The following is a 20,108-nucleotide window of genomic DNA, read 5'->3' as shown; positions in this document are numbered from 1 at the left end:
CCAGTGCTGAGCTGACAGCCCTCACCATGTGGGAGCGACCAGTAAAGCGGTCCCATAAAGCTGATCCAGCAGATGTTGGAACGTTTTCCCAGAAGCAGAAATCTTCTTCGAAGTCGCATGACCCAAGACTTGGGCAGGTATTTAGAACCTGAGAAAAGTGTAAGAAACAAGGCACATCCAAGCTAAAGCGCCATAAACATTTGTTTCCATTTATCATTAGCCCTGCAGTTGACAATTGCAGTAAAAAGTGTCCCCGCCTTCGTAACGAAACTGCAATAGGACGAGGAATCTGTAGGCCTATTCTGAGCGAAACGCAATTACTTCTGACGCCAACCTCTACTATAGTAGTGTAATATAAACCATGGTGGTTCATCTGTAGTCCTCCCTTAAGGATTAAAAGCAGGCAAGAGAAAATTATCGCCACCTTTGGTGACATCAGTCGGATTATGGATAACGGCCGCTCGAGTAAGATACAACTTCGCAAACCAAACCATTAAATAACCTACGTAATGCCTATCGCCACAGGGACTTATTTTGTGGCCTTTAATTAGCCATCGTATCATGGCCCTCATGTCGACTTCTACCCTCGTCTAAACTACAACAAACGTCCATACTCAAAAGAACATTTCTTTCTTTCCCGCCAAGGCCTTGAACCCACTCGTTTCGCATGGTTCGTGCGTACGTGTTTTCCTTCCTGCGCCTATAACGCACTCTTGATTTTAATCAACTTTCGCTTCAGGGAAACTACTTCATCTTTAGGTTGACTGAGACATGCAATATGGAAATGACACGGATTGAATTAATTTAGGCGAACAAAAAATGGCAAAAGCTTCACGTGCTCACTTGTATGTCGTCCAGAGCAACGACTCCTCCCTTGACATCCAGAGTAACCCGCAAGTAATACTCAAACGGCTTCGCTGGTGTGGATTTTATGTTGACCTGAGCTGGATGCCAACCACCCCCCGAGGTCAAAGCACTATTCGTGAAGGTGGCTTCTGTACGCTCTGTGGCTCCTTCGATGGTGCCCAGCGAAAGCTTGTGACCTTTGCTGAGCTGGTACCAGAACCGAACACAACGGCTGCTGCGTGCCTCTTGCGTTTGGCTAAAGGTGGTGACTGTCATTTCTGCAAGAAAAGCGAGGGTGAAAAAAAAAAATTAAAGTTTGAGCATCAGTCTAACATATTTAAAAAATTTGCCCGAACGCGTCGCAGGTTCCAACATGGTGTAAAACGCTGGACTGTACAGAACTCCACTAAGAAAATGAAATTTTAATTCGCCCATAACGACAATATAACTACGTGTACTGTGAACTGATGGCGCTTGAGTGCGCAAATAATTAGGCTCAGAAGTCGGCAGTACGCTCCGCATAATTTACGTCTTTGTTTTGTGATACCGCCACGAAGTTTTCGACGTAGCATAAGCGGCCTTGGGGTTTTGAGTAAACTAAGCTTATTATGCGGCTGAACAATGCACTTTCATGTCATTTCCGCCGAACTGCCACGATATTATGCGGCAGTCGCACTGCTAACAGTGACTAGGAAACAGTGCAAATGTGCCTAAGAAAGATGAAGCCTATTTTATCCACTATTCGAAGTTGGATTTAATCCAATTAGACCAGTAAGTTCCCGTATCGACGTGTCGATGACTCCAGCTTTGTTCTACCCACTGTTGTCAGCGCGGTAAGTAGAGCTTCTGCACCAGACAAGTCGTGCTCCAGGTTAAGGACAGTTTTTTTTTTTTTTTTTTTTTTTTTTTACGTTCTAAGTTCCTGTGAAAGCTGCATATCTTTAATTTGTAGTCGTATGAAACAGGGTACGCTTCCATGGATGGTGACAGGAAAATAATCCTTAATCCTATTAGAACAAACGTAATGAATTTGTGCTAAAGTAAAGGAACAAAGAGCCTGTCTTTCTCCCTCTACTTTTTGCGCAAGTTTATTACCTTTCTGCTAATATGAACCAACTAGCCCAGACGAAAGCACTTATTGACCTTAATAGAAGGATTTCTTTTTTAACATGTTACATTACACGTAGATCATTTGATAAAGAGTGCTTGCACCAACTAGCGTTCTTCGTGTTTGACCTAGCTGCGTTTAACCTCTTCGCTTAGACCTGGTGTCGAGGCGTTAGACTTGTTAATTTCCAGTAATCGACTAGTGATCGCATGAGGAATTATGCTGTCTAGCTGTTGGGTTACCTTTGTAGGCGGTAGGACGCGAGGTATTCACCGCAAACACGTGACCATCCCCAGTGCCCAAGGTATGGTCGCTGCCACCAGTCGCACTCCAGGCTGTCATCCTTTCCCAGCGGAGCTGCTCTGTGCCTTCTCTCGCACGCCAGCCGCAGTCGTCTGCTTCGAAGTCACAAGACGGCGACGTCGGACACTGGCCGGTGTTCACAGATATGTCGTCAAGAGCCATGTGCCCGCCAGGAGCCTTCGAGGATTCAAAGCCCAAGAAGACGGCCTTTTCCCCTTCCAGGTGGACTTGTCCATAGTTCCACTGCGGCCCTCTGGACCAGGAGTTCGTCCATAGTACACGTGAGGCCCGCGTTACAGCGTCTGTTTCCTGAAGGACTAACGGTGCGACGCCATTGCCGAAAGCAAAGAACCAGAACTTCAAGCACGCGCCATCGTCCCTCACGTGCAACGGGAATTCGCTCTTCAAGACAGCGTTGTGTTTCTTAAACGCTCCGTATGGCCCTGCCGTTGAATTGAAACCTAAGTATGCGAAACTGCCGAAAACAGACTTTGTCGTGTGGTCAGTTTCGGGAAGAACGAACTGAATACCATCGTGCCGTTCGGCACGTTTGCGCACCCAAACACTGCGGCTGTTGGTACTCCCGTTAGTCCAAGCGCAGTCATCATCTTCAAAGTCACAATCCAAGGGGTGAGGGGGATAATTCAGAGCTCTGTCTTTGGCTACTGTTGCGGTAGTGCCTCCGCCGCAGCTTCCGTAAAAGAATTCCACTTCATCTATGGCTATTCCCGATGGCGCGGACAGATCAGACATTCTACCAGGCAGTGCAACTATTTGAAAGCTGCGTTGGTCTTCTTCCCCTGTGAGGAAACAAAAAGAACAAATTCCAGAACGCAAACGCTGTAAAGCAGTTTTTCATATGCAAATAAAAACACATTTTCAAACTAAATGTGTAAAATGGAGCTCCTGGAAATGCCTGTTACTTTATCAGAATAGAAACGTTTTGAACCTACTGCTGGGGAGGAAAGTACACTTACGGCGTCTTCCACTGTGATTAGTAATATCCTCAAAAAGACTTCTATCCATCCCACAACATAGGACACTAGGTAAACGAACTATGCGTAGGTACAGCTTCAAACATCTGATATTTTATTTCACATTTCTCACCGCACGCAGTGATTTTTTTCCGTGTCAGCGGGCAAATCTTGATTATTTTAAATGAGGAATCTCAACGTAGTACCATGCGGTCGAAGCTGCTGACTACTTCCAGAGACGTCTGGCGGATGTTTCGAAACCCACACAACGCACAAAAGTGAATGCACGCACCGCATCGCTTCCAGTGAAATTGTTTTGAACAGGGGTCTCAAAACACATAGTCTGCGGACAACATGTGGTCCGCGAAGCTGTGTGGTGCGGCCCACCGACTCCAAAAATTTCATCCTTTGTTCCGGAAGCTCGAAAACACGTGCCAGCTTCAAGAATCGACTTTACCGCCAGACTCGTTTCTCAAATCAACTAAAAGGCCTCGTCCCCAGACGGCACGTTCTTTGTGGACATGAAAAGAGACATTTGCCCCTTAATCTCGGTAAACTCCTTACGAACATCGGCTTGCTTCAAGAGGAAGGCGCTGAACAATTACGCGCCCCCTCGTTAATGAGTCCAGAGATTTTTTTTTGTTTTGAGGATAAGTAAACGGGGTATTTATTAACGGTTATACCCTTTCAGTACCTCTCTCCAAGCCATTCTGAAGTGGCGCCAGTCCGGAGTTTAGGCAGCATCGAGCACGCGCCACATTTGTTTTCTGGCAATAATGGGACGGTGTAGTCTGGGAACGAGGATTTTTAGTTGATTTCTGTTTATTTTGTGGTCACTCATTGCTTTTCATTTTCTTATTGCGTTCTTTTCTTTTTATACAAATGTTTGTTGTTTTCCGCCTCCTGGCCTGCGAAGGACGAAATTTGCTCAATGCAGCCCGCATTCAGTCCGCAGGCCGCAGACATCCACACTGTAGGCATTTAAAGGTAGTGGCAGAGAAAGCGCGGCCCTACATGTAAGGCATTGGGGATATATTAATTCAGGCATTACTTTCTCCTGTTTCCAATTTTATCAATGCTTTTTCAGTAACCTTTCTTACATTCCTATGAGCAAATTAAAATGAAGTTTGAGATCATAAAACATACTTATTTATTATGAGTATTAAGACTTTTCACGAACAATTTACAATCGTCAAAAAATCTCCATCGGCGTCAGCTCAAAACGGTATACCAAGGATATCGCCTCCCTGGTTATTTCGACCCACTTGGCGATTATCGCCTAAATGAAACCCCGTCTTAATTAAAACCTGCATTTTTGATATCATGGTGGGCATTTTATTAGTACAAATTGATGTCACTTTGTAAGGTGGGATTTTTAACAATAGCTTTATCAGCTGAAACGTGAAACCCGGTTACTATTTCGACCCCTCCCCCTCCCCCAACTTTCCCCATTCTCCTCTTGGCCGTCCTTCTCGGAGTTTTTTTTTTTTTTTTCAAGTGTTACCTGCAGTGATGTTTGTTTACTCGGAAAGTGTTAGAAATATTTGTTTCAAGGCCCTACCTGTCAGAATATCAATGGCTTGCTTGGTCCAGGTCGTCCTTGAAGTCAGGTTTACCAAAGTTTCAGCGTCTTTTGTGTCACCGTTTTTCACACTCTTGACCAGGAGAGAAGACTCTGACTCATTGTAGAAAATGTACCACAGTGAAAAGCAGTAGCTGCTTTGGCGTTGAACATCCACATAGTCTGACAGCAAAACCATTTCGGTACGCTCTCTTTTGTTACCAAAGTCCGCCAGCATGTAACTACCATAAGAACTTGATGTGGTTACGTCTACGTCAGGTCTTCCTAGATCTACACCTGCGTAACCAGAAGTCCTTATCCAAGGCAAGACAGAGCTAGTTCTGTCACTAAACCAACCACAGGCGTCGGTTTCAAAATTACAGGTCAATGTGTCCGCACATGGCTCGAGACTGAACTCCACGTCATCCAGGGCGATATACGAAGAACCTTCGGTGTTTGTAACATCGGCGAATGACTCAATAACCACCTGAAAACGACGCAAGTCACGTAGCTTTGCATAACCTAGACGCCAAGCACCGTTTTGATCTCCGGAGCGCTTCCATACTGGTCTCAAGTCTTCAATGCGAAATGACCCATTCAGCCACTGGTAAACGGAAAGTGTTCCGGTGCTATTGCCGGCCATGTTGAACCAGTACCGAAGGCAGCGCTTGCCCGTGTTTTCAAAGACAGGTGAAGACAATGTTGCTTTGTCTCCTTGACGCTTAGGAATGACTAAGGCGTAGTGGCCATCGGAGGTATTGAGAGTGTGGTCATGGTCAGGGCCCGTTGCAGTTTGTGTCCCCGGCGAAATGCGTCTCCATCCATCACTGAGCCCTTCCTTGGCAAGTTTCCAGTCGCAAAAGTCAGTTTCAAAGTCACAAAAACCTGTTCGACGGCATGAACCCTCTGTCAGAAGAATGTCGTCCATGGCTATAAATGCACCTGCTGCAGCTTTATTGAATCTGACGGCTGAAATTGTCACAGTGTATGGCTCTTGAAGCGACACTGGAAGCTCTCCAAAGTTCCAGCCAGCCCTTCCGGCGGCTTTACGAGTAAACTTAACCGACGAATTTTCTACTGTTCTAGCTTCTATGACCAAGCTGACGGCATTTCCGTTGTTCATGGAGTACCAGAAAGTGAGGCAGCTAGTGTTCTTTGCAGACGGTCGGGTCTCAGCACTCTCGAGAGAAGCCGTTTGGGCCCCATTATCTGTAGAAAATATAGCGTAGCCACCACGACCACTGGTATGGTCGGCAGTCGGTCCTATGCCATCGTGATTCGGTCCCGGATACTTGACCTGCCACCCGTTGCTGCTATTTCCAGTTTTCTGCCAGTGACAGAAGCCATTGTTGTTGCTCTTGTTGTCAAATGAGCAATCAATAAATAAGGAGCTGGGACGGCAGTTTATGAAAGAAATGTCATCAATACCGATGCTTCCAATCATGTACAATTTCGCAGCGTTAGCGTGGAAGGCTATTCTCGCGTCTCTTTTTTCTCGCTGCGGAATGTTCACTTGTATTTGTGTCCAAGCATTAGCAGGTGTTACTTCAACAAGCTTTATACTGTAGTTTTTGGACAAAACATAACGCACATCCAGCTGGATGGCATTGAAGACGTCAGGGTGATAGTACCAGAAACTCATTAAACAACGAGACGAAGATGGCGGAAGCTGTGCACTTTGTACCACGGCCGCGCTCCCAAAGTTGCCGTCGTTTTTTAAAGTCATCAAGTGACCCGCAGCGCTCTGTATAGTGTGATCAGTTTTCGGTTCTTCCAGATACCTCGCCTGCATTACCTGCCATGTTACTTCGCCGCTGCTCACGTCAGTCCATCCGCAGGAGCCATTTTCAAAGCTGCAAGGCCCGCACATTTCTTCGTCCGAACCATCCGCACAATCCTCCTCGAAGTCACACACCAATTGGTTAGAAATGCACCCGCCATCTCTGCACGCGTATTGGGATTTTTTGCATTTTGGCATCGGGGGAGGTGCTGGATTAGGAAGCGTATCGTTGTAAGAAATGCAGCCAGGACTCACGGAAATATCATCGATAGCTATGTCGGAGGAATACCCGCCACCAAGTGATCCCTCGATAACAAAACAGAACGGCTTCTCGGAATTAACAATAGCTCTTGCTAGAATCCAACGTTGGCCCCTTTGGCCCTTGACTTCGAAGAGCTTTTCCCATTGTGGTTTTTCTGTGTAGTTTTCATGCTGGGCATATAGAGCGATTCCTCCAATGTCTTGTCCATGGAGGTAGTAATGAAATGTGAGTGAACATTCTTCAGCATTGGTTATGTAGTTAGGACTTTTGTAAAAAGCTGAACTATTACGGTCATCACGTCGTAACGCACGTAATAACAACACGCGTCCTGAAGCAAGGCCGCCTATAGTATGGTCAGTATGAGGGCCTGTGTTTGTGTGATCCCCCTTTCGATAGGGCACATATGAAATTATCCATGCAGGTGACTTTCTTTCAGGTTCTGCGATTACAGAACGCCAGGCGCATGGATCTCTTCTTGGTTCGTACGTGCAACTTGTGTAATTCTGGCATATATCCAACATTTCGTCGGAGCCATCCCCACAGTCATCGACATGATCACAAAGCCGGTTTTTACTGATGCAGGCTTTTGTTTCTAGACACAAAAAACGGCTTGAATCATTGCACTTTTTGGGAGACGGTGCCGGCAATGCACAGTTTTCAAAGCTGATAGTATCGATGGCAACAAATGTGTCAGCTATGGGCAAACCGGAACTAGCCTCGAATGCAAGGCTAAATTCTGAATGACTGCGCCCAATTGTAGCTCGCTCCTTTGTCCACACCTGCTGCCCATCTTTTTCGATCAGCCAGACAGTAGCGTCGTATCCAAAAGTGTGCTTGTGGACACTGAGATGACATGAGCGCCCAGAAGCGAAGTACCAGAAAGACAGAGTGCAGCCTTCCGCCGAGCGCTTCAGTAGGTGTGTACCATTTGGGCTATGGAAAATCTTTCTGGCTTCCGCTAGATATCCACGTCCAAAACTGTACGCATAGCCGCCGTTTTCGTCACCTCTGCTTTGGTCCTTCCTAGGGAGAGACGAATTGTGTTCAGTGTCCTTTGCTAACGTCCATTTCCAGTTATCTTTACTGGACCAACCACAAGTGTCAACATCAAAGTCACACTGGCCGCAAAGCTGCTCGTCATCGCCGCTTCCTGGGCAGTCTTTCTTGAAGTCGCACACCTGAGAAACATTCACAAAGGTAATGCCGTCGTGGCATTTGAATTTGTCCGCTTCCAAGTTCAGGTCGCAAGCACCTTGGATCACCTCGACATCATCCACGGCAATGTCTCCGCCGCGTGGCCCTCCAATTGTACCTGCTAAGAGGACTCTAAATTCCGCGGAGGCGTTGGCAGGAGGCTTGAGCGTGACTCTCCTTCGTGACCACCGCTTCCCTTGGGTACCAGTGAACACAGCCAAAGCGTCTCGTTTTTCTTTCTCGCGCTCATCATAGGCGATGGCGACACGTAGAGAGCTAGTGCTGGGTCCGGTGGCTGTTCCGCGCATATAGAGCCAGAAAGAAAAGCAGTAAGCGCTGCTTCCACTCCAGTGAGGAGACTTCAATATTCCCGTGTAAGCGTTCTCGCCAGTTGTGTTTCTGCCGTCCAAGTACACATACGTTCCTGTAAAAAAGAAGCGAGAAAATCATTACGCCTTAACAAGCCTGCACTTAAGCGAAGTCAATTCCGCTTGCATACAGCGGAATAAAGCACGATAATTGTTGATATCTACTCGGAAGGCGATTACAAAGCATAAAAATATGTTTCTTTTCAAAAATACTAATCAAATGCTCGGCAAACACCACTGAAACCGTAGCTTCTTAAAGCAAGAAACGGGCCACTTTAGGCACATTAGCAACAATGTAAATTAGGCGGTGATGGGTATGTAGGACCTAAAAACGCCTTACTTTTCGACAAGTCATTGCCTATAGGCTCGTATCCGGCAAAGCTAGTACGTTATGAGGTTGTTGTAGAGCCTCGTCCGCTTCTAGCTGTAACATTGTCACCCATCAAAGCGTCGTTATATCTGACTCGGCCACGCGATAAGGCTTAGTGGCAAGTCATAGTGTGAAGCAGTACGTGCGGCTCCCTCTAAACTTGCATTGCAATGCGCCTGCGTCGGACGCAATGTTGCTTTGAAAGCAGTGATCGTGTTACTGCTAAAAGTGGATGACCTTGTACGCTAGCAGGGATGACAAGAGTGATCAAAGGGCCCCGCCGCAGCGTTTCGGTGGTTAAGGCACTCGACTGCTTAGTCTGATGACGCAGGTTTGATCCCGGCTGAGGAAGGTCGCGTATTAATGGAGATGAAACGCAAGGGTTTCGGGTATTGCGCGATGTCAGTGCACATTAAAGAAACCTCCGGAGATCTAAAGTTTTCAGCAGCCCTCCATTTGCATCCCTTATAATAATACCTTGTAGCTATGGGATGTTAAATGCAATATGCCTATAGGTAGTCAATGTTTTCTTCAGCTTTGCAACTCGTATACGCGCGCTGTGATACCGGGGTCAAATTTCTGCAATAACATTTACCAACTTTGCTAGCCATTTCCTTACTTATTTGTCAGGTCGCTCGAGTATACATTCGATTTTTTTTTATTAGTCATATTTATATCAGTGAATGCTTCAAGATGCCTCCGCCCAGAGCGACGAATTAAGAGGCCGTAGAGCTCACCATCCGGCGTTCCCAGCGTGTGGTCAGCGCGGGGTCCAAGCAGAGAGTGCGGAGTGGAGCCTCGATTGCGCGCCCACATTCTCTGCACGCCACTGTCAGCGTTCTCCCAGCCGCACATGTCAGGCCCTTCGAAGTCGCAGTGCCCTTGCTCCGGACAGCCTCCATCGGTGAGCGAAATATCGTCCAGCCCCACGGCCACCGTGCCACCCTGTTCCACCTCGGCGGTCAGGAGTACCTGCGAACGAGGGGGGAAGTCAAGAGCTTCCTTTCAATTTCAAGTAGCCGCCTTCAGCACACTGTCATATAGTTGAAGTTAATTATACAGAGCGAAACCACGAATTGTAAACTTTACGTTAATTCAGACATAAATCTGGCAACTTTTTATAAACGCCAGTGCAATGCTGTTGTTTATGTCTTTTAATAGAAGCAACAAGGCGACCGATTAAAATGGTAGTTTCAGAAAAAGCGCCACTTGACCTGTATACTGAATTATAATGAGTGAAATTTACCATTAGGACACTGTTTTCCGTAAAGAATAGCGAGAGAATCAGAAATTGGAAAAGACTAAGCGCATGAAACGCAAGAGAGAGGAAGTCCTGGGCCCGTATTCCGAGTTTGCGTCGTTATTGAAAGTGTCGCTATCTCCCCGACCTCGAGTCACCAGATTGGTGGAAACGCCGGAACACGATGTTGCTACCTCTTCCGGTTCCGTAGTGACACCACCCGGTTCCGACGTTTCGACCAATCAGATAACTCGAGGTAATGTGAGATAGCGACACTTCGAAACGACGCAAACTCGGAATACGGGCCCTGTTTCCGGAATACAGTCCACGGGTTCTGTGTATTTCAGGTATTTATTTTTACCCTCTGTGAACTGCGTGTCGGTGAAAACCATACACTATTTTTGTTTTCAAAATGACTGAGTAAAGCATGCCACGCCTATTTGCGCTGTGCATATATGTTACCGCCGCGCAGCTCATTGACTAACTGCTACCTCGATTTCCAGGAAGCAGTGATTCCAACTAGCGTTGCGACAGCCATCTCTATTTGTTTCTGCAACCCGGATGGTACTTATCATGGTGGTATCTATGACTTAAAATGGAACTGACGGTGAATAAAACCCCATCTACGGGCCGGAAACAAGAGTGCAAGGAGATGAAGCATGCTTTTCGTGCTAGCAAATGTGAGCAGATTGCACGCTAACGAGTCAGAAATGGTTTGCACAGGTCACCGACGACCAGTACCATAAAGAAAATATATACGAAAATAAGATAGGAAGAATGATAGAATCAACAGACGACTTTGTCGGGAATCTCCCTCTCGAATGAGGAGTGGAGAAAACCTGGAACTTCCGTTATGGCTATTTTAGGGAACCACGACCCCGCGAGTCACGATGCGATTACTTTGCTTCCCAAATCAGCTACTTTGACCTTTTTTTATTTTGCTGCCTCATTCATAGCATCCGCGGACAACGCAGCGGCTATGAACAGTTTCGGAAAAAATATACAGCTAAATTTTTTCCCCCATAATCCAGCCCATAAAACGCAAGATACCGACTTAGCTGTGAAATTACGGTATAAACTTACGAAAAAGAAAACAGTTACCTACACAGTACAGCGCTGTTCGTTTCCTTTTTTAGAGCGCAGCTCTTTGGCGCCCGTTTCTGGGTTTCGCATCGTCGTCGGCGTCGGCCGCGTCAGCCTCGTCACCAGCTCGGCCCCCCTTTCAGCCTCCCAGTTCGAGCCGGCGCTTCGGCAACCGGAGCCTCGCAGGAGGAGGGGGGCGTGGGGGGGGGGTGTTCACTCAGCGGCGAACGATAGGGACAGGAGCGCACGCAGCAACCGGAGTACACTAGGAAAGGAAAGGGGGGGTCGCTGCCTGCGCGGCGAAGAGATAGCAGCGACCGCTGACGCCGCTAGCGATCGAGTCAAGACAACGTGACTGCATAGAGAGAGAGGTGGTTCTTGTAGGGGAGAATGAAAGGGTGATCGGCGTGATCGGCGTGATCGGCGTGACTGCGTAGAACTGCGTAGAACACCGTAGCCGCCATGCAGAAAGAGAAGGGGGTCCCCTCTCTTCCTGCGTGGCGGTGAGGGTGCTCTCCTGTTGCCGAAACGCCGGCTCGCTATCAGCGAATCATGGTGCGTGCATCCCGTTCTAACTCGCTTCATTCGGTAGCGGCGTAAGCGGCATCAGTCAGTCGCTATCTGTTCGTCGCGCAACGTTCCCATTTCCTTTTTGTGCGACAAGCGAGCTTAGCGCTAGAGAAGGCAATTAGAGAATTAGAAGACACAAGCCGGATACGGTCCAACTGACAGCTACTACTGCGGCGCTGCAGTTGCTACGGTTGCGCTAAACTTGTTAGCGGAAAACATGCATCAACAAGCTCAGCAACAATTTACTTATTGTGCGCAGGCAGCCCTTGCATAAATACACCAACTTTCTGAATAAAGTAGCCACGAAAAGTGGGTAGAGAATTTTCAGTTCGATTCATTGCTAACGACGATTATGAACAGCAAAAGGGATGAAAAACGTCTAAACAAAAGTTACAAAGCTTACATTGCGCGCTTTCTACTTAAGCTGGAACATCGTATTATTAATGAAATGAGCCGTGACGTTTCAGCGCGACAGCACCAAACATACCACTGACCACGAAGCTCGTTGGCGTACTCCAGGTAAAGTGGCGTTGAAATCCTCATTACGCCACAGCCACATCACCTCCCGCGGAAAGTTCAAACACCTCACATTGTTGGCTTTACTACGCACGGAATTAAACTGAGTAAAGCGTGACGTCAAAACTGAACTAAAGAGCGCCGCATATCTCAAAGGGTTTTCACAATGAATTTCGCGTAAAGAAAATGTATGGTTCTTAGCCGAGAATTCCACCCACGACCCTCGGGTTGTGAGCCAGAAATGCGCTATACCACTATAGGTTACGCGACGCACGCTAGTACGGCTTGTGAGCAAGGGTAGATGTATGTATGTAACTAGGTCAGTGACCCTCGCAATAGAGCTCACAATGAGACAATATTGCTTTCGCATTCATGTGCTTCGGTTATGTCGATAATGATTTTTACATCGACCCGTAAAGCAAGGGTGACAAAAGATTCAATACACGAAATGGTGCATCATTTCTAAAAGAGCAAACATCGGATTGGAGTTCACGCGCGAAGTTCCGAAGGAAAGAATTCTGCAGTATCAGGGTGTTTTCTTCTCAGAAGGGCCATGCCTATGTTGGTTCTGCAAATGTTCATACTATAAAAGAGGTGTTATTTGATCCAGCGCACAAGAAGCTTGTCCAGCGCAGCATTGCGACGCCTTGTTTCGCCCAAGCAGTTGAGAAGCCCGCTCTTTATAATTCCCGTGACAGCATCAACCTGCAAGCTGAACGCCTGAAAGCCGCGGACTAGCCAGCGCAAATACTGGTTTCGGTAGCTGACATCATCCTCAAGACAGTTGTAAATGGGGAACAAAGGAACAAACACTAGGGAAGGCACTTAAGGTCCGCATTTAAGGGTGTAACGCCATAGCGTTATTGGATCTCGTCTGTGGCTCCCCTTGCGGTCCCTTTTTCACGTATACAGTCAGGGAGCAAAGTTTTCGGGACGCGAGTTCATGTAAAAAGTTTTATTTCTGTGTGGTAGGGTAAATCTGGAGAATCAAATGTGCTGCATAACGAGGGGACACGCGCGCCCATCCAGAGCAAAAATATAAGCCAAACTAGCGAGACAACGAAGAAATGCTTTCCCGGAAATCCACATCCCGCAAACTTTCTTCCTGACCCTAATTCAATTTGATCAACTCGAACCTGATTTAACCCACCTCATCCAACATAACCAACCTTAATCTAAGAAACCACAGATGGAACCACATGAATAATAACCAACCGGTCCAACTTTATCTATATCTCAGTTGCTACATAATTTCATTTTGAGGGATGCTAGTAAACTGATATTCATGACCTGAAAGAACCCGCCAAATGCCTCCCGGCCCATTCTTACTCACCATTTAACTCGCAAGGTCCGGATCTGTGGGGAACATCACACCTGGGTAGACATATTCCCTAACCCCTTCCAATATTTCGTGGTTTGTCGTGTACTTGAGTTATCTTCCGAGACTGCTGAGCATCTGCATATTGTTACATTCACCAGTCTGTTTTGCTAGGGTAGATCTTCAATCAGACTTCAATCCACTGAATTACTTAGTACGACAATGTAATTAACCACTCGCAGATTACTAATGTATTAATCCATTAACTCTATTTCCATTTCTCCTCAATCCTGGTTTCTGAATGTCTCTTGTAAATAGGCGGTGAGCAATTAACGAAAATAATTTTTTTCTTTCTGCATGACACCCATGAAGACTTATATGTTACCCTTTTTGTTGAGGAGGACCGTGGTGGCTGAGAAGCCACTGTACATATAATTTTCCAGTACTTGTACACATGCCTGTTCTGCACCATGGTTAAGCTGTGTCTGTACGACTGCCGACATATCAATTTAGTCACATGATATCTCGTAATCTATAGAGGCTATATACAGATGGGCAGGTGAAATTATTTGTATTTCACTCTTGTTTCATTGATTATGTGAATATGTTATACGGACAAATAGCTCATTCTAAAGCCAGCCTGTTCCTTTGGTCGCTTCAAATCTATAAGGCTAATCTACTTCGAATGGCGATTAGTAAATGTCTTGTTAATAACGCACAGTACGCTGATCACTCTGCAATTTGTCAACTCATTGGCATCCCATTTTCTTATGGATTAAGCTGATGTTATTGTTTTTTCAAGCTCTAGGTACGCTAGAGGTTGTGACTGCTGTTGTTGTGTGTTGTTGTGCGGGGTTTAATGTCCCAAAGCGACTCAGCCTATGACAGACGCCGTAAATGGAGCGCTCCGGAAATTTTGACCACCTGGAGTTCTTTAACGTGCACTGACATCGCACAACACACAGGTGTCTTGCTTTTCGCCTCCATCGAAAAGCGGCTGCCGCGGCAGGTATTTGATCTCGTATCCTTGGGCACAGTAGTCGAGCGCCCTAACCACTGCACCATCACGGCGGGGCGGTTGTGACTGCGTGTACAGAATAGCAGGCTTTTATAGCCCACTACCTCCACCCTCTTTCTACAATGCTACACTCCCTTGATCAACAACTGCCGTTTTTCGCTTTTACGTTGGTGGTAAAGCTTCCTTTTCTTTTTTCCTTGTTACCTATGAGATTGTCGTTAGGTGAGGCAAAGTATGAAGGTGAAGCCATATTTACAGCTGGAGATGCCGGAAACGTAGTCCGGAAGCGTAGCATCACGGCTGCCTTTTCAGAGGCGACTGCCAGTTCAGTTGAGATCACACACGAGGTGCTTCTACCTCCTCGAGCATGCACATGCGATGGCAGGACAGGATGCTCATTTTCTGAACACCACTGGACTTGTCATTAGCATCGTGATTATTTCGGCTACTGCACAGACTGAGTAGCTTTCTTCGGCGACCGTTATCTACCCTACCGATATCGGCAATTTCATGCGCGTTGATTTGCTCCTCGAGCGGAGATTCCATTTTTCTTCGTAGCTAATTTCTCCTTGACTTTTTTTAGGCTACCTCGCTTCTTTACAGCCTGTCTCATAATCTCGGTATTATATAGGTCATACTATATAGAACTCACACATATCACTAACACCTTATGAAAAACTTAAATGGCTATCATCTAAGGCCGATTGCAAATTTCTAATTATTAACGGGAGCCAGACAGTACTTACTAAACATTTTATTCGTTAGCATCAGCAGTCGCTGTATGATTAACCAGTTTTGACACATCACCGACCACTGGTCAGCCATTATGAAAAACCATCTCTTTACAACAGAAATTCTATTGTGACATATTAACGCCAGGCTTAGCTGAAACACCCTTTACGCAACCAGTCGAAACCTCCCATCCGGAACCTCGAGCAAGGAAACTGACAGCTCTCAGTGTCGTTGCAATGTCATCCCGTCCCGTTGGCCTCTGCAACGCACCTCCCAGTATACCATAAAGCCCATTCGCAGCTAAATTTCTTTAAATCCGTGGGTAACTACATTACGGAACCAGCGGCTTTGGATTACGGGGGGTTCAAACGAGGCAGTATTTTAGCGCCACCCAGCTCATGGGGGGTGCGGGGGCGGGCATACACCACAAAAACTCCCCGCATTTGTGCGCTAGTACAGGTCTAGTGTGATGGTATCAATCACTTCTGGTGGGTGGGAGAGCGTTCGCTCGAGCACACAAAACCTCCCCCCTCCACAAGGAATCGTCCAGTGGCAGCCGCCAGCAAAGGCAAATAACGCGATGGCGCAAAAAAGCTAACTGAACTCAGAGGTTGCTGCGGGGACCAGGTTATTTCCCCCTCGCCTCTCGGCCACAATGACGTGGAAGGAGCTCGCACCGGCCGACGGCGACGTCATCAATTCTCTCCTATCCAAAGCTCCCTCATGTGAATCCCGCTTGGTTAGTGCACTCGGGTACTAGGCCAGACGATCTACATTAAATTCTGGTCGCGACAGCTGTATTTCGATGGAGGTGAAACACAACAGGCGTCCGTGTGCTGTAGGATGTCAGTGCACGTTAAATATCTCCAGGCGGTCGAAATTAATCCGCAGTAGTGCACTAAGGTACTACTTCCCCTTTTTCTTCTTCAGCGCCTTCGCATCCTTACCCGCATGGTATGGTTCAGATTTCCGGCCAGAAGTCAAACAGTCACTGCGCCCTTCTCTTTCCTTGTACCCAATTTCACTTTCTTGCAGTCCGAAATGAACTCCCGTCTCTGCGCCTGATCCCAAGTTCTGTGGCTCGATCTTTGCTGCGGAGGCTATATTACATATATAGGCACAGTCCAAGAAGAGAATTGATGAAATTTAAACATAACCCTGGTGGTCAAAATCTATTTCGGGTCTGCCAATTCGTGTGCACTGACTATATAGCTCTGGCACCTAAACAGCGTTTAGTACCGAATTTATCCCCGTTAGCAAACTGCACACCGCAAAAGCATACTTGTCCTCCTTTGTGCTGACATTACCTATTTAGTGTCTGTTCGTTGATTACTTTGTTCCGTGTTGACTGAACATTTTTGTGCTGAAGAAGTAATGCGTTCTCTCTCTATTTATCAGGATGAGACTCATGCTCATCAGCAACTTCCATCTTTCGACAAAAAGTTTTTTTTTTTTTCTCCACGCAACTCACAAATACAGCGCCAACGCTACCGCAGCGTCCTCTGGTGAATAAAGGTGCACACGTCTTGTGAGTAACTTCGTTCACCCCTAACAGGCAGCGCACAATGAGTTTTACTCTATCAACGCGGCTACGTTGAACTAGTAGCACGTTATCGGCAAAATGGATCTGCTGAAATGAAACGGAGATCGTACTTGTTGATTTTGGGCGCTTCTGAATAGAGATGCTTAACGTTTGGGTAACAATTTGGGGCACTTCAGTTGTCATTACCACCGTCCACGAAGGAACACAACAACCGTCCAGATATCGATAGGCCACGAGCGCGCCATTGGATTTGTAGTGTAGACGCGACGACATTTCCATTGAGTTTCTAAATATTTCTTGGGGGGAAATATGCGCTACACACCGGAGCAGTTACGTAAACTGGACACTTTGTACCTTTTTTACCGGCTCATGGTGCAAAAGGCCACAACCATATAGGTAACAACACGACTTTTCCTGGCCCCGTAAAATAAGGCTTCCATAATTTTCATAAATGTCTCACACCAAGAATTTACTCGCTTCTTAGTCATTGGAGGCGCGAAAAACACAAATTAAATAAATTCACTGATCGCACATTGAACACGTTGCAAAACAGCACTGATCCCATAGCAGAATCCACTCTAACGGCCGCGCGGTAGGTCTATAAACATTAGTGTGCATTCGCAGGCAAAGTTCACCCCGATGGCGGCGCCTTTTTTTCCCGCACGTGGATAACATTGAGAAGTTCTTTGCAATCTCACATTGCTCTTCATCTGCTGCCTTCGTTTTTATATATATAATTCGAAACTTATTTTCAAACAAAGAAAACGAGCTGCACCATACGTACGAAAATACGCGCCAAGAGAAGGCATTCTTATGACGACCACCGAGCCCGGCAAGGTGCTGGAGTAGAAAAGTAGGGGTGGTGTGACGCAAATTAATACGCCCTAAAGTTTTGTGTTACGTTACAATGAGCGATCACTGCGTCCGTTCGCTTCTTTCCAACCAGTTAACATCGCACGCACTGGGGATTTGGAACCCCGCGACAACGACATGATAATGCGCGGATTGATGAACCACTAACTTCATGCACCGAAGCACATGTGGCTACGAATGGGACTTAATGAGGCTCAAAGGCTGTCTCGTCTCCCTCGGTCCCCAAACGAGAAGGAAAAAAATAAAATAAAATGAGGGGCAATAAGATATAATGATGTGCCCAGTCCTGTTCCACGGCATACTTTTTGCGTCAAATTTGCCCTTTCCGGCCAGAACCTTCATGAAAGACACGTTAACTTGAGCATATATCTGCCCTGCACTTTTTTTGTTTCCTCCTCAGTGTTACTTGCTAGGCTTCACCGTAGTGCGTCACTTGCTCTCAGCATTTCCTTTGCGTGCATGGCTTCCACAGGGAAAATTATCTCGGCCACATGGGCTCGTGCGCCTTAATCACAGGTTGTCGATGTTTTGGCGACTTCTCTTTTTTGCACCACTACATATCGCAGTAGCTACGCGGCAACAGCGTTAAGATTGGGTTTGCTTAGCACAATCGAAACGGCTTAGCACAACCGAATACTCCAGCCGCAAATTTGCGTTTGTTTCTGTTGTGTCTAGTAGCAGACGGCTACCGCCCTGTTTTTGGTCTAGAAGACAATGCAGTCAAACTCTGTTTGGTAGCCTACGTTAAGTGCAGAATATCCAGGAATTGCGCCGCGCTCGCGAAGGCGTTGTCTCCCTGTGTTAACGCACTACGTGGCTAATCACTAACTAACATTGCGTGAACTTCTGCCGCATGTAATTGAATTACTGCTCGCTGGCAGTTCCCCGTGTATTCAGTCACATCACTGGCGAAATTTTACGAAACGGCAAACGAATTCTGCTGTATCTTTAATAATGTATAAACGATTCATTCTTGTTTCTTCGACAGTAAGGTTCGCCTAGCATATTTTTTCATACATTCATTGTTTTTTTATATATATATTGCATCTGGAAAACCGACTACGCATTTGCTGCCTGTTTCGAATTTCGAATAAACTAAATTCCGCACATTTTCCTCCCTGTATTTGCTTCAGATAGCGTTTTCTGAACGGGTGGATTATGTCTGGCTGCAACAACTCTTGGTTAACCAAAGAAAACAGATTTTTTCTGCGTAGTTTCTTAATCGAGAACACGCAACAAAGCAGCGCACAGTGTCTTGAGCGCTATATTTAGTCGCCAGCCCACACAATTCGATTGCACAAATATATGATGAAACATTATCCAGAACGCGCCATCCAACCTTCCAGGTAACCATTTCCGGGCGAGTCTGTGTCTTTCGCGCGCAGCTCTAGAGTCAGGCCAGCCGTGCCACACAAGCAGCGTAGCAATGGGAAAAATACTATAATAACAGTTCCCAGATATACGGCTTACTCGATTTATGGGCGTAATAAATGCCCTCCCTTCTGACATTTATCACACCTCCGATAACTTTATCACACACGCTCTTGAGCAAAGGGTAATTTAGAATAACACCTTGTCGAGGTTTTTTACATACCTGTAGCGCTGCCAGCCAGCCTACTACGTACAGACGAAGGCGAAAGTAGACAGTTCACGGAGAATTGGAAGAAACATTTTAACGTGAACAAGGGCGCCTCGACACCTGCGCCATTCTAAAGGACAAGGACAGCCTTAGCCAAACGGTGTAATAGGTCTGTCCAATGGGCTAGCAGCAAACAAAACATGTAGCTCATGTACCGAATGTCCCAGCTAACCAAAAAAAAATTCAAAGTAGGGAGTGCGTTAAGGAAAAAAATATTTTCAGACACAATTTCCCAGCTACGTCGGACGTGATTTCCTGTAAAAGTTATTTTAATTGCTTAATAAATAACTAAAACTCACTGAATACCTTTTGATTATTTAAGTTTCCTGTTTTCTGTCAATCGGGAGTTCGCAGCCATATACAAGATGATGGGACCATCATCAGTTTTTAAAATAAAGAAAAAAAAAAGAACCTGATTTTCGGAATCCCTAAAGCGCGAGGAAATCCAATGTTGCTTTCCGCGCCAAGATGAAACAGAGCGCATCAGACGCTCAGAAAGCGTGGTAAAATCAGCGCGCCCACTGATGACCTGTAGCGGTGACTATAAGGCGCCAAATTCCAACTGCACGCTCTACTGCGCCCTGTCATGCACTAATTTGTTCTCTCCGTCGCTCTAAGAAGTAACGACCACGCGCCTATCCTTTGCACCAAGCTGCAAAGGGAAAGAACATATCATAATAGCGTGGAACAATAGCGTTTGCAGTTTAAATTTGGCGTCGTAGTGATTGGGAAATGTGATCAGCAGACGTCGCATTTTTACTGATGTCGTAAGTAGTATCTGCGCATCTGCGCATCTGTGCAGCTGAGCTC

The 20,108-nt window shown here is 46.4% G+C and overlaps 1 protein-coding gene across 1 annotated transcript in view; it reads right to left on the bottom strand.

The window, feature by feature from the left end:
- The window catches only part of LOC146203157 (MAM and LDL-receptor class A domain-containing protein 1-like), a 138,914-nt gene that overhangs the window by 46,668 nt on the left and 72,138 nt on the right, over positions 1 to 20,108 (bottom strand). The window contains exons 39-43 of the mRNA XM_084588544.1: positions 9,504 to 9,738; positions 4,793 to 8,452; positions 2,197 to 3,057; positions 844 to 1,124; positions 26 to 148 (exon numbers count right to left, since the gene is read on the bottom strand). Of these exons, the coding sequence (XP_084444670.1) occupies positions 26 to 148; positions 844 to 1,124; positions 2,197 to 3,057; positions 4,793 to 8,452; positions 9,504 to 9,738 (5,160 nt within the window). The remainder of the gene's footprint in view (positions 1 to 25; positions 149 to 843; positions 1,125 to 2,196; positions 3,058 to 4,792; positions 8,453 to 9,503; positions 9,739 to 20,108) is intronic.

The sequence above is a fragment of the Amblyomma maculatum genome, chromosome 1, assembly GCF_055883805.1.
Source record: "Amblyomma maculatum isolate TAMU_Amacu chromosome 1, ASM5588380v1, whole genome shotgun sequence".
Lineage (NCBI taxonomy): Eukaryota > Metazoa > Arthropoda > Arachnida > Ixodida > Ixodidae > Amblyomma > Amblyomma maculatum.
This window is presented reverse-complemented; position numbering and strand designations above follow the sequence as displayed.